This window comes from Falco naumanni, chromosome 5 (assembly GCF_017639655.2).
Source record: "Falco naumanni isolate bFalNau1 chromosome 5, bFalNau1.pat, whole genome shotgun sequence".
NCBI lineage: Eukaryota > Metazoa > Chordata > Aves > Falconiformes > Falconidae > Falco > Falco naumanni.
This window is the reverse complement of record NC_054058.1, coordinates 23,511,974-23,526,652: the sequence shown is the minus strand read 5'-3', so window position 1 is coordinate 23,526,652 and position 14,679 is coordinate 23,511,974. Positions and strand designations below refer to the sequence as shown.

At 41.6% G+C, this 14,679-nt stretch overlaps 1 protein-coding gene across 14 annotated transcripts in view; it reads left to right on the top strand.

Moving 5' to 3' along the window:
• The window catches only part of CACNA1C (calcium voltage-gated channel subunit alpha1 C), a 441,725-nt gene that overhangs the window by 306,065 nt on the left and 120,981 nt on the right, over nucleotides 1-14,679 (top strand). For 7 of the 14 annotated variants that reach the window (XM_040594351.1, XM_040594346.1, XM_040594359.1 and 4 more), the window contains exon 10: nucleotides 14,002-14,076. The exons of the other annotated variants lie outside the window; for them this stretch is intronic. In XM_040594351.1, coding sequence (XP_040450285.1) covers nucleotides 14,002-14,076 — 75 coding nt within the window. The remainder of the gene's footprint in view (nucleotides 1-14,001; nucleotides 14,077-14,679) is intronic. 14 annotated transcript variants of the gene reach the window in all.

The following is a 14,679-nucleotide window of genomic DNA, read 5'->3' as shown; positions in this document are numbered from 1 at the left end:
TTATCTGTCAAAACCTCATCTAAAGAGGAAGAAAGCACAATGTCATCTACTTTTCTCATTGTCCACTGATGTGGAAAATAATCATCTGGTAACTAAGAAAAGATTAACTGCAGCGCCAACAACTGTAGGCCTTTCAGAAGGGCACCTGATATGTGTTTCACAAGGAGTTTAGTAGCCATGATAGATTTATTCTCTTTCACCTGGAGACAGAGAGACAAAAGAAGTGCTCTTTGGTGTTCACTGCACCACCAGCTTCTTCTGGGGAAAAAACTCCATGTACTCAGCTGCAGAGGTTCCAAAACATGGTTTGCTTTGGACAGGAGTGACAGCACTTCCCAGCTGTGTGCTGTTCCCCAGTGCAAGCACAGTCCCAGTGGCATTTTTCTACCTTGCCTTCTTTTGAAGTAGCTCATACACTTACTAAAAGGCTTTTGTAAATGATAAGTCAGCTTTGGTTTTGTTGTGTGGTTCTTCACTTCCTCACAGAGAAGCTCAGGTTGCAGAATGTTGCATGGATTTGTGCTACAGATGTCAAGCTTGAGTCTATAATTAGCATGCTGCCTAGAAGAAGTTTCTGGGACATTAGTTCTCACATTGGGCTGAATCACTCCATCAGTCCTCAGGCAAAAATCCTACTGAAGTTGCTGGGGATTTTGCCTGGGTAAGGACTTGGGCCCCAATCTGTTTCATCTGAGGTCAGTAACAAAACATGCAAGTGTCAGCACTTGAAAATGTTGCTCAACATGAGGTCTTGATGCACCAGACGCTTTGTACTCACACATGACTTCAATATTGTGTAACTGTCATCCACCAAGGGGAGACCATGAGATATTCAGGATGTGAAATCGCATATAGGACTGAATAGTCCAGATAGTAGTGTTGGCCCAGTGCATAATTCCACTGGCATAAATTTGACCCACTGTCATTGCAAACATTTTGCTTCCATAACTGTACTTAAGGAAATGTGGGATTGGACCCAGACAAACTTTTATAATCTAAAAAGGAAAAACAGCATATATCAGAAAAGAATGAGAAAGCAATTGTGAGGCTTCATAGTGACCTGTAGGTAGCTGCAGTTGCAGAGTACCTAGCACAATGATACTCACCGCTATAGGTGAGAGAAAGCGAAGCTGCCATTTAAAAGTGTAATTTTTGTTGTATAACTCTCCGTGCAGCTGAAGTAACAAAAAAAATATATCTTTTAGGGTGATTCTGCTTCCACTTTTGCCTCATCAATGTCAACAAAACTATGATGCCAACTTTTGACTTTTTCCTTTTGGAATAAAACGAAAACTGAGAGTAGACTTCCCTCCTGACTCTCTTCACATGTTGCTTTCTTTTTTTATTGTGAGTGAGAAAGCAAGGAAGCAGCAAGGCCTTATCCTTGATTGTTTTATCTTTCTCCCCATTTCCAAGAAAAGAGGAAATACTTGGAGAGGAAAAAAATTAGTTTTCTCAACAAAGTGAAATTAAAAACTGAGCTTTAAGTTAAGCTTAGAAATGCTTCATATACAACACTGATTGTTAAAAATACATATGCAGATTAATATTTGAAGAGGGGAACAATGTTGTTCTGAGCTCTTTTGTCTAATTTAAAGAAAAAATACAGGGAGGCTAAGCAATTTACTTCAAGATCACCCACCCTCTCAGTGCCAGAGTCTCTCACACCATTCTCTGCCCTATAGACCAGAATTTTGACCTTGGATTGTATCACATAAAGCATTTACAGGTTTGATCAGGGTGATTTTGAACTATTTTCCTTCTCTTGGAATTCACCATAATCATCTCAATCACTTTAATAGATATAATTTTCTTGTTCTCCTGAATGTATGGATGGTTTACCCTGTGTAAGCTATTCAACAGGTTTGCTTTTTATTAGTAATATAATTTAACAACCCAGCCTTTATGAAAAAGCACCATTTAGGTTCATTGTTCTGTAGATTTCTCAGCTTCCCAGTTTCTTTCTGGCTGAAAGAAAGCTTTGATCATAAAAAAGAAAAGCGAGCAACCACTAGAAAACCTTCTTCCCCTTTCTCATCTGCTGAATAGTTACTGCTGAGGGTAGATAAATCCCATCTAACCAAATGAGATATAGAAACAATTTAGCTGAAGTTTGCATTTTATGTCAAAGCACAGTATGGAGAAAACTAATTGTTTCCTTGGTTTGAATGGAGAGCAAAAGAAAATAAAGCTGCTGGTATTCAGGAAGCCTCAGGACAAAGCTGTGGCCAGTGTTACAATCTGTAATTCTGCAGTAGTTTATTCCAACATAGCATCGGGAGGCCTGATATTGTTTGCTGAAGTGGAAAAAACATTTCTAGAAAGTAGAGCAGAGTAACACTTCAGTTTGGGGAAGGTGGGCCAAATTCAGGCATATGTGACTCCAGCAGCCAGCTTCTTGAGTGAGTGCTGGTGAATAGTGACAGCTCTGAGATAATAAAGTGACCCTGAAGCGGTCACTGCAATGAGCATCTACCAAATCTCCGTGCCGCTGCTGCCACTTTCGCTTGGAAGAAGAGAGGGCAGTGTGGAGAGCAAATTCCAAAACTGTGCTGGTTTCTGCCCACAGGCTCAATTTTTCTTCTTGCTCCCTTGCAGGCATCAAAAGCTACATAAATTAGATAAGCTCCCAAGCTGCTGTATTTCACATCTGGGAAAAAACCTCTTCCTATAATATCCTCTGTGACTGGAAAAGTTTTGTTGTGATCTACATACACTCTTGCTGTCTTGTAACTGAGGGTCTGGCTTGTGTTGTTAAAACTTACAGGTTTTTTCCAGCTTGTCCCTTCCCTGACTCTTGTAACCTGGAGCACAAACAACATTACAGTGAGAACTGCTAGAGCAGTGATGTGTGACCAGCTACAGCATATAGAGGCTGACATTAATGTTGATAGGGCATTCAGTTTATCTGCTATAAAAGCTATTTCCCTAGCGAAGACTGTCTGGTGAGATAACACCTCTGTTTTGCCTGCTGGAAGAGACTTAGGTTGATGTAGGAATCCTCTTACAGTACTAATATGTTACAGAGAAATATCTTTGAAGGTAAGGCTTCAGAGGAAATCCATTGTTTATATAGCTGCAGAAAACACCTTAGAGCAAATAAATTAATCTCCATCTGCCCTGTTGGGAACTACTTCTTGAAGCTGTCAAGATTTATCCATTGACACTGTGATTCCATTTCTCAAGAAAAGACATTAGAGGAAACAGTCTGTGAGAAAGCTGCCATTGCCATACCTTCTGACAGATCAAACATGTTTATTTCCCATGGTTAGAGAGGCATAAAAGGCATTCAGTACCAGGATCTCCACAGGAAATTTTGGGTAGAAATGCCACAACCCCCCGAGCTGAGCATTTATACAGCAAGCCCCTCCCCCCCCCCCCCCCCCCCCATAAGTAGATGCCTAAAGTGTGCTCTTAAATATTTTAAGTGTTTTTTTAAAAGCTGTGGAGTATTCAGCAGTTCCTGCTGAAATCAGTAAGAATGACCTATGGTAAGTGTTTGAAAATCAGTTAACATTGCAAACGTAGTCTTCAGAGTCTCTTCACTGAAAAGAAAGCATTTCTGAGCAGGACTGATAGCTGCTGAAGCCCCAAGGATTTTTTTTATGTGTCATAAAGAACTGTTAGGAGAGAGACTGTGGTGTTCTGTAATGGTAGCTGAGGGACATGGAGCATGTGTTTGGAGTTAGAAACAACATTAGCTGTATTACAGTAACACCAGCTGAGATCAAAGCCACAAGTGTGTCTGGCACTATATATACACAAATTAAAAGTATGTGTATGTACTTCCTTTTTACAGGAAAACAAAGCTAGTATAGGTGGGGTTGAGCTGTCTAAACATATTAAACTATTGCCAATTTACACACTTCATGGTACCAAACATCTTCATTGTGGACTGACAGATCAAGTGTAGCAGCCGAGGCTTGTACTTTTGCAGTGTGATAGTCGGAAAGGCATATACTGGGTGGGATGTCAAAAATGCCATCCAGTGCCTCAGAAGAGGCAACTGAGTGTGTTTAGTCCAGAGACATGTAGTTTAGTACAACTAGAATCTTCAATATGCATCTTGTAAGCCGAGTGCAGTAGGACCAACTGTAACAGAAGCTGTTCTGATACAAGCTTTTTTCCCCTCTTGTCCTAAGTGTGTATTCATCATAACCTATCTACCTTTCTCATTTCCTTCCCTTAAGTATTTTATAATACACCTTGAAGATTCATGTGCAGGAAGATAAATACACTGCCCAGACCTTGTATTCCTTGGCCCAGACCAAGAGCTCTGTGTGGGAAGGGGTCAGGCTGGGAAGCCTCTAAGAGACCAGGACAGGCTGAGGGAGGCAAGGCGAGCATTAGCAGAGCTCTTCTGGGAAAACTGTCATAACCTCCACCTTCCCTGCCCCTGACTGCGAGGTAGCTCGAGTAGTCCATCGCTTGCTTAAATCAATTCACAAGCAAGCATACAAGAAGGCAAAGATAACAGTATTTAGATTTAAATGCAAGTAGGGTTAGAAAGCTGACCCTGCTGTTGAGAAAGCAGCGCGGTGGAACAGTGCAATGAGCTGTATCTGGCAGGAGGTCTGCTGCGCTGTGATGTTTCTGTGGCAGAGCTCAGAGGCAAGGAGCCTGGGCAACCTTACACAGCTGAACTAGTATATATGTTACCAAATTGAAGGCCAGTGCTGGTGCAGCTGAGAAGAACCGACAGCTGTGAATGGCACCCAGCCCTTTGTAGCACTTTGGTGGGAAGCCTGGGAAGCTTGCAGCACGACTGCAGGACAGGCATGGCTCTGAGGGAGCAGCAGTCACACTCTTGCTCTGTGCCTGCTCACTTCTGCTTATTGGGTGAGAAATTTCCCATCCGCTCCAGTTCAGTCGGCTAATAGGATAAAAACCTCCAGTTCTATTTGTGCCTGGGAAGAAAAGCAGGTCTCTCTATCCCGGTTATCTCATAAACAACATCAAGCCTGGTGAGGTGGCGGGGGAAGGAAAATGTTTCCAACTGGGGGACCGAACTGAAAATAGCTGTGGCACTGAGTCTGCCTGCTGATTACAGCAGCTCTTCACTTAGCAGGATTGTGGAGATAAATCAACAGATTAGAGAACTGGCCTTTCAGATCTTGAGGCCTGAATTCAAATTCAGCTTTAGGGCCCATGGGTGTTCATAATGCTGCTGTTATCCTCATTTCAGTTTACAAAGTTCACAAATCACAGCATGATGCATCTCACTTCTCCTTGTCCACTGGAGGAACGACTGAAGTCAGACATGTCCCTCTATGTGCAGACTACAGAGGTCTTGTAGTGGACCCAAGGATAGATAAGGGGGGCCACTGGAGATCAGGATGAGGATATTACCAACTACATTAAAATCCGTAGGCTGAAGCAGCACGAGGGTTAAGCGTCAGAACAAGGATGCAGTGGCAGAGCTACATGGATCCTCACAGATGTGCACATCAAAATGTATTTTCTAGCTGTTTGAAGAACCATGAGCAGAATAACAGGGCTATACCAGGTCACGAATGACTTGTTTTAACACAGCTGCGTGAGGGAAGCTTGCATAACACCTGCCCACACTAAGCTTAGCTCAAGCTGTTGTTATCAGTCCCTCACTCTCCTCCCTGCTAGAAATATTTGCAAACTAGGAATCTTATTTCAAGGCCACTATACAATGCCTGTTTGTTTGGCTGGCGGTAATTGACCTATTCTCAGTGCCCTACTCAAGAGGTATAAAAGGTTTAATTACGGGTATTTTAAGGGCAAAAACTCTTTAACTTCAGTTCTTTGCTTTTCTTCTGGCTGCACAGTAACACACAGCCTGCCCAGCTAGCATGTCTCATGCTTCTGACTCATATGATATTGTGATAATAGTGTCTAGTATCAGACTAGTCATTATGTTAGCAAAAGTGTCTGAAAGAACACCACATGCAGGAGCTGCACACAAAATCACAAGCATTTTATTTACTAGGCACAGAAGAAATGTAGCAGACTAGGTTTTCAAAACAGAATTTTATGCACATTTCTGAATAGGAGAGGTCAGTTCCATTTCAGATCATGAAGCTGAATAGAATCTGTTCGGTGTTGTCCATGAATGCAACTATGGGGTCCAGTGCTTTCACATAGCCCTGGCTCCAGAGTGACCTAGATCTGATGTGTGTGTTGCTGTACCTGTCTATCACTGAACTGAATTGCGTGATTGTTTACCATCGAGGAAGGCATCATCCAGAAGCCTTCTAACACATCCCACGTGAATACTGCTATTAGAAAATGTCTGCACTTGCTGAGAATTAATGTCTGTCAGACACTGCCTGTGCAGTGGGACTGCCCTGATGGACAGGGCCTTGCTGCTCTCTTTTCTTGATAATATTAATGCTTAAATGTTTTAAGCAAGTCACTCCTAAATTAGGTCTTCTTAGATGCAGGAAGCCTACACCGCTCTTCCAGCTTGCAGAGTGGTATTTCAGATGAAAATGTTCAGTCACTTGTTCTCTCCCACAGTTCCTTCACCTGTGTCCCAGCCTCTACCCAGTTGCCCCATCTGTCCTTTGAAATAATACAGCACAATTTCCCCCTCACATTCACTGTTCCTTTTTTTGTGATGTTCTGCCAGTAAGGGCCAGCCTCCTGGAGAAGTTTCCTTCCTCTATACCACATCTAGTCCTCAGAGAAATGTACCTTCTTATTGGCACAACTCCTGCCTAAACTCCTTGTCTGCAGGGTTGTGTGAGCTCCCTCTGGGGAAGATGTCCTTTGCGAGCTATCAGGGCATGACTCCCCACCCATCCAAACAGTCCCTGAGGACCTGACATATCCTCTTATGTGCTCTAGCTCACAAACTGTCGGCCACTCACTGAGTTTTCAGGCATCACCCACCTTTGAAATGGCTTGTGACAGGTAGGAATGTCATAAAACAGCCAGAGCTACATCTCAGTTACTTTGAAGCTTAGCAATCTAGGTGGCAAGCAGCAGCCTCCAGAGAGTTTCTGATGACCTAAGCAGATCAAATTGGAACTAGCTTCTGTAATTTTTTTGCTCCTTCTGGACTCGGCAGGGAAGATGGATTCACAGGGCTGTGAACTGAAAGAACAAAGATGCTTTTGCTGAAGTAGAGATCCTCATCAAAGTTACTGGTTCACCACATAGTTGTATATTTATATGGGTGGGCAGATGGGAAGTTCCCCCATGCACAAGAATTTCAGGAAACACGTGGCCTGCTTTAAAACCATATTTGTGCTTGCAACGTATGTGCTGGTTGTTTTCATTAATAACAATGGTAGTGAGCAAAATATGAATAGCATCGTGATTATTAAGAGGGACAAAAACGATCAAAGCAGGAGAGATTTTTTTTCTTTTTGTTGTTGATTTTACTGTCTTGAAGGCACTTTTTGTGGTTAATTGTTTTGCTCATAATCGATGTTTGTATCACTTCCCAACACATTATCTACAGTGTTTGCAGTTCTCATGCCCCCATTTCTAAGGCACCTGCGAGACCAGCCTGCAATAATAAAATCCTTCTGGTTTTCAAGTGAGGTGCTCCTGCTTGTTGTGCCCATGTACCATTTTGCGGAGCAGATTCAGGCACATTTGATGGCATTGCTGCTTGTGCTACCTTCCTCTGCTAAAAATCTTACAGAATGAGAGAGAAACCTTGCAGAACCATTCAGGATGTGCTATTGTGATTTGTTCACCATCACAAAATACCATTGAAGGAGTCATAGAGCCTCAGTTGTTTTGCTTTTCCTTTTTTTTTTCTTCTTTTTTGTCTTTTTTTTTTTTTTCCTTTTTTTAATGAATTGCTTCAAAAATTTTGGGGGAACCAGAGGGGCTGCTGAAAAGTATTAGATTGACACCAGAAACCATGTCCTGGCAAGTAAATGCCTTGCACTTTGGCACATTAGTCGTTGCTCCTAGCAAGGCAAACAACACAAGTCATTTATCAGACAAGAAAACCAGTTTAGGATGTCATAGGAGGATCCAGATTCAGGATAGAGACATCTTTCAAGATCTGTTCTAGTAGCAGCTCTGTCACCCTGTGACCCAGCCCATCTGTCCTCCTTCAGCTGCAGAGATTAAGAGTTACTTCCATTGCATTTGCAGGCAGATGCTCTGCAGTGAATGGCCTCCTACTGCAAACTTAGATGTTTGCTCAGCAGTACACCCAGTTACCAAGAGACACTGCCTGTCTTCCCCTCTTTAGCATAAAGTCAGACTCCTTTCTGTAAAGTCTGCATTTGGGTGAGTCCCACATCCTGTGCTTATGAGACATATGAGATACCACAGGTTATGCAAAGAATACTTTTGCCCCTCAGACAGGGAATTGCAAGGAGGATTTTAAGTTCTTCCTTTCCGATACAGAACAGAATATGTGTGAGGCTTGCAAAAGCTGTCTTTTGGCAGGGCCGGGACTTTGTGCCCATTATGTGGTCCTCTGTGCAATGTGCATTCCACTCACCAGCTGAAATTAACAAATATTTGTGGAACATGGCATATTACGGTCAATATCACTACAAAAAGAAGACACATGACAGCTGTTTAAAGTAGCTGAGAGGTTTGTTATACTAAAGTAAGTCCCAGCAAGATTAGTTATTAGCAAGGTAATGCATTCATAGGTGTGCAGTGATCTGCACGTGGTAATGACAGATCTGTTAATCACATGCCTGCACAATTGATGCATATCACTATCTCTCCTATTCCACTTTGTGTATGGTATAAATTTACTTAGCCCACGGCTATATCCCCTCAACATCACAGGATGTGTAGGTGCATATGGTGACACTCTGGACGGGGAGAAGGTCATGTAAAAGCAAGCCTTTTTATATAAAATATATACATTGCGATTTATATTGTAAAATATGTAATTTATCTGTGAATGAAATGTTTGATGATACAATACTCCATCTCATTATTGGCAATGTTCCTACATTTTACTGCTTCATTCAGTAAAATAGAGCTACACTGCATCAGTCTTCTCTGATGCAGTCCAATGCCTTGCCTGGTTTTACTGTAATGACAGGTCTTGTTACTACATACCAACTGCAACACCTTTGCTGCTGGTTCACTGGTGTAAAGATCTTTTTACTGAAAGCCTTCTTCTGTTTGACTCAAGTGGATACGACTGGCAATCATTTTATGGCTCTTTATTACTCTCAGACTCTGTGGCTGACCTTGAGTGAAAGTGTGAATCAAGCTTCCTCTCCTTGCAATTGCAGTCATTTCTACATAACCCAAAATTAGTCTATGCAAAGTGTATATTTTATGTGTATTTAATATATTGTATGTAAAATACTGCCCATATGAGCATTGGCCTCTGAGCCCTTAGTAAGCATTTTCCAAGTCTTTTGATGATTTTTCTGCATTTTCTTTACTGTGCTAGATTCATTGATGCATTCTGGCTAACTTTGGGAGGTATGTAACCACCAAGATCCTACATTTAGTTAAAGTTCCCTTTCCACTTCTCCTGTAGAAGCTTTCCTATTGCAGAACTCCTTTTCACAGAAAACACAAATGAGTTCCCCAGTCATATCTAATATATTTTCTTGGCAAAATCAGAACGTCTAAAGAAAACTAATCATTTACCTCTGCACAGTTTACTTACTGCATGCTGTTTGCATTTAAGAACTTTCTGATTGTTCCCCAGACGCTGTATGCATGTAGCAGAATGAAAGCTGTATCTTATTTAAATTAATGAATAAGATGAATGAGTGCAGCACTTCCAAAACAGGCAATGAGAGGAGGAAAGCTAAGCAATATTCACATATTAATTAAAATGAGAGCTCTCCACCAAAAAAATATGAGTCGATTGATATTCTGACAGCTGCCGATAGACTCATTCATGAAATGATGGGCATGAGAGGCACCATGAGAAGGAGGGTTTTTACTGGAGACAAAGTCATTCACTTGATGCACATTCTGTTAAAAGAAGCAGCCTGGATATTACAGTTTATTCTTGTTGTGCTTGATGGAAAAAGAAATTTTAAATCCCAGCTGGAGAATTCACGGGACTTCTTTGCTCTTTAGATTTGCTTTATAGTTCTGCAGAGTCCCGCTTGGGAAACATTAGCATCAGTGATAACTGTAGTACTTAGTGCTTATTGTAATGTGTTTCATCTGCAGGTCTCAGAGAGATTTGCAAGGTGAGTGCAGAATTATAATCCTTTTAGAGAAACTGAACAGATACGTAGAAAGGCTTGGTCATATGGCCAAGGTGACACAATAAGATGAAATAAATGGTGGTGGAGGTCTTCAGGTCCTCCTGAGCTCAAATGCAGTGTGGGCAAAAGGGGTTATTTAGACCCATATTTTGTAAAGTAATTCAATACCAATAGAAATTGGAGTATTAGAAAAAATGGAGTCTAAGTGAGCATATTAGAAAGCACAGTCAAGTGTGTTGTTGCTTTTCTTCATATACGAATGAACATGCTGTTGGATAGTCACACTGTTTCAAGGCAGGTACCTAACCCAGGGGCACAAGGTAAATGCCAGCCTGTCCATACAGTTGAGGGAGGCATCAGTATGGCATTCAGAAAACCTGTGATAGGAATCTATCTGCCTCTGTAGCCTAACTCAAACAGCTAAATCAGAGATGTGAAGTCAGGCAATGTGAATAGCCTCTGGCATATCCAGTTCTAAAACTAGTGCCCAGATCTGCAAAGTCATGTAGTAATGTCTCATTAAAATCTGTGAAAAGTTTATGCTTTGTCTAGGTTTATGGAACTGGGCACCCTTTGCTCAGGCATGATCTTCTCTGCATCTTAAATTGTCACAGTATTAAAGTGAGATTCAGCAACAAGTGTGGCAACATTATATAATCCATGGAGATAAATCTGAATATTAGAATTACTTCCACTGCCAAGATGTAAAGCATGTCATAAATGCAAGATGCAACAGTGGTAATGATATTTCTGAACTGGGAGCAAATATTATTCTCCAAGTGTGTAAAGGAAAAATTATCTCAGGGTTACACAGAAGCATATTTGCTTGTGCCAGCTTTCTGTTTCAGTGGTTGCCTGTCTTTGGCAACCTGCCATCTAATAATTCATTGCATGTCCATGGGGCATTTCATTGGAGGAGAGACATATGTTAGTGCAAGAGTAGATCTGGTATCAATGCTTGATGCCAGTGACATGGAACAGAGGCTCTCAAAGGGTCTTGCACATCTGTCTGTCTAACCAGTCACAGACTGCAGACTCTTTGTCATTATTTCTGTCTGTTGGGTCTCAGAGCTAGAATTAACATAACATGAAACATTTTTCAGATTTATTTTTCAGAAAGCTGCTACATAGCTTTTGTTGCTGTGTTAGCTGCTGCCGGGATGCTATGTAAGTAATGTGAAATTAGAGTTTAGGTAGTCCAGTAGAAAAAGTCTGCATTCAGAGATGAGCCACACTGTGGCAAGATGTAAGTGCAAAGGCTTCAGAAGCAACCGTAGAGTATAAAACGTACTGATCCTTATAGTTTGCCTTCTGTTGAAATCATGAGATACTTGTATGCCTTTTAAAAGTTTGTTTCATTTCCCTTTAAAAAAAATGCTGTGCTACCTAGAGAATATGTAACTAATGGGAGTTTTCATCAACCAGAGTGAATTATGGATGTGATGATAAGTTGGGGAAAAAAAAAAGATCCCCATGCAAGCAAAGCCACTGTGATTTGCCACAGGAACAGGTACACTGGAACAGGTTGCTCAGAGAAGTTGTGGATGCACCAGCATTGGAAGAGTTCAGGGTCAGGTTGGACAGGGCTTTGAACAACCTGATCTAGTGACAGATGTCCCTGCCCATGGCAGTGGATGTGGGCTACATGATCTTTAAAGGTCCCTTCCAACCCAAACCATTCTATGATTCTGTGAAATATATAATGTCTTCTATGGGACCCGTTCCTGTGTTTTTTGTGGTTTATTGGACTGGTTTGGTTGAGGTGAGCTGCCCATTCTCTGTACTCATTGCCCTGTTAGCTGGACTGCTGCTCTTAGTCCAGTCAGGCAAAGGTAAATTCCCTGGTGGAAGTGCCTTCTCACCCCTTTAACAATCCCCTGTCACTTAGGATGGATAGGTGTGGGGACAGAGTTGTTCTCCACTGTCAGGAAGTCACATATATACTACATCGGTATTTAGTCACTGGACCAAATACTTTAGGGTATTGAGTAGGCAGTTGAATAGTATGCCCGGGTGTCAATCATGGCCTTGTCCATGCTGCAGTTTGGACACTGAAGTGCCTTCAGTGCAAAGTATGTGGTAGACTGAAGATGTACTGGTCTGCTTGAAGCCTGGGAAGAGGGGAGATCTGGTCCCTCTACATCTGGCAGAATCAAGCTCCCTTGGGATCTCTGATCTGCTTGCAGGCAGCGCATCTTTTGAAGTTGACAGGGAACTACTCCTGTAAGAGGGCATGTCACTGAACACACATGGCACAGGATGCAAAGCACCAGGATTTCCACTGCTAAGTTGCTGTGTGCCCGGATGGGAGGAAATCTGCATTTGCCTCTTTCTTGCCTTTGTCTCAACTCTTGAAATTACATGCAGGAAGTGACCATTGAGATGGCATGGTCTGTATACCGTGGTCCTAAACATAACTCTGGTCTGGACTAGAGCCCACTATTTAGAAAAAACATCTCTTCCAAATTAAAACATTCCTGTGGTGGATTTACCACCAGCATTCTTGGTACGTGGTTCCAGTAATTAATTACCTGGACTGCAAAAAATGCCTGCCTTGTTTCTAGAATGGAGCTGGGGTGTGCGCACAAGGCCTGTGTCTCTGAGAACTGAGTCAGATCATAAAGCTATCTGGGCAGTGTTTGAGCCCTCTTGTATTCATCCCCAGTTTATACACAGCTCTTCTGCAGCACCTTCTGTTTTCAGGATTTGTTAACTGGCCTGAATGAACCTCACAGCATCTGCACACATCATTATCCCTATATTGAAGGTGATGTGAGGTGCTAGGTAAAGTGATTGCCCTGCTGAGAGCATACCACAGTGAGGATTACAGTCCTAATCTCCTGTCTGACCTTTCACTTCTAGGCCATCATTCCTCTAATACTTGATACCATTTTAATAGTTTTTATTGTCCTTAAGTTTTCCATCAGTGCAGTGTAATAAATGCCTGTGAGCTAGTGCCAGCAAGCTAGCCTGAACCACAGGAGTCTCTTCAGCATCTGCCACTGTGCCCGCATCCCTTACTTTACTTAAATTTGGCTTTCTGCAGCAGTAAGATTTGGGAAGTGTGAAGTTGTCTATGTGCATGCACCTCTAATCTGTGTGAGCTGAGAAAGTCTGTGCATAATAGGCAGAGGATCAACATTAAGTAATGTCATGAAAAGCCAAGTAGCAGGAGGACACCAGAGGGCAAATGCCAAATGTAAACTCAAATGCAAATTATGAGACATATTCTAGGGGTATCCCAGTTAGGGTAAGGCAGTGTACATCCAAGTGCTTGATGAAGGTTGTTAATCTCTAAAGATGGGGAAAGACAGAGAAATGTGATTACCTCAATAACTCTCCTGTAGCAGCTCTGACAGTTTTGGAAGAGTTTCTAGATCTTAGAGCAGTTTAGGAAGAAAGCCAAGAAACCTCACTGAAAAATAGGCTAGTCCAGATTCTGACCCTAAGCATCAGGGGATAACCTCGGGACACATTGCCATTGCCTTCATCTCATCAATTTCAATAGGTCAGACAGTCAAACAAGAAGAGTTTTGTGATAGACATCACTGGAAAAAGGATTTGACGCATAAACTTAAATTCAGCAAGTTCATGTTTTCAGAAGCCAGACACAAAAAAGAGTAGAAAGCTCTTTTTAAGAAGAGTTGTCCTCTGATGATCTGTTATGAAATTTCATACTTCCGTGTACCTTTGTTTTTCATTTTGTACTTTTAATTCACATGATGAAGTTTTCAGACAGAAGTGGGATGTCATGTGTAAGCTGAGTTCCTTGTTTTTTTCTTTTGCCTGTCACTGGCTGCATGTTCTCTATTGATGTCTTGTTCCTGGTACTTGACACTGACCATCTTGTCTGTGAAAGGAAGCACTCCAGCTGGCTTGCCTGATAAGAAGAAAGGAAAGTTTGCTTGGTTTAGTCACTCCACAGAAACCCATGGTAATGTTCTGCTGCACTCTGTGTCCACACTGCGTATATCTGTGTGTGTGTGCGTCTATATATCTCTAAACAGACTGACATATAATACAGCTTTATATACTTCTGCATGTGTGTGCCTTGCCTTTTCTATTGCTTGTGCAGTGTCTTCTTCATGCATTCAAGATAATAAGCCGCTCTGCAAATCAATCTCTTGCTAATGTCTTCAAAATCGTTTTCCATTTGCAAATAAGCTCAAATATGTCTTGAAAGTGCTTTACCTCATCTTCAAAGATGACTTGCAAAATAGTAACGGTTTGGTTTTTTTCTTGTAGGGCTTAGTCTGGACCAAAAATTTTAATTATGAATGTTGTTTTTTCTTACAATTTGCTTAACTGTTTCACGTACATCAAAATATTAATTCAGTTGATTCCTTAAATTGTCTTTCCAAATATACTAGATTAATAAAACATCTAGTCTTTATAAAGGAACAGGCACCACTAGAGTAAATATTTCATAGTTATATCAAGAGTGCTGGACAGTTCATTATTTCATATGGTCCAAAGAACACAGGACAAGAACTTTAGATTTCCTAAGACATATGTTATAGGCATGTGAATTTTTGGG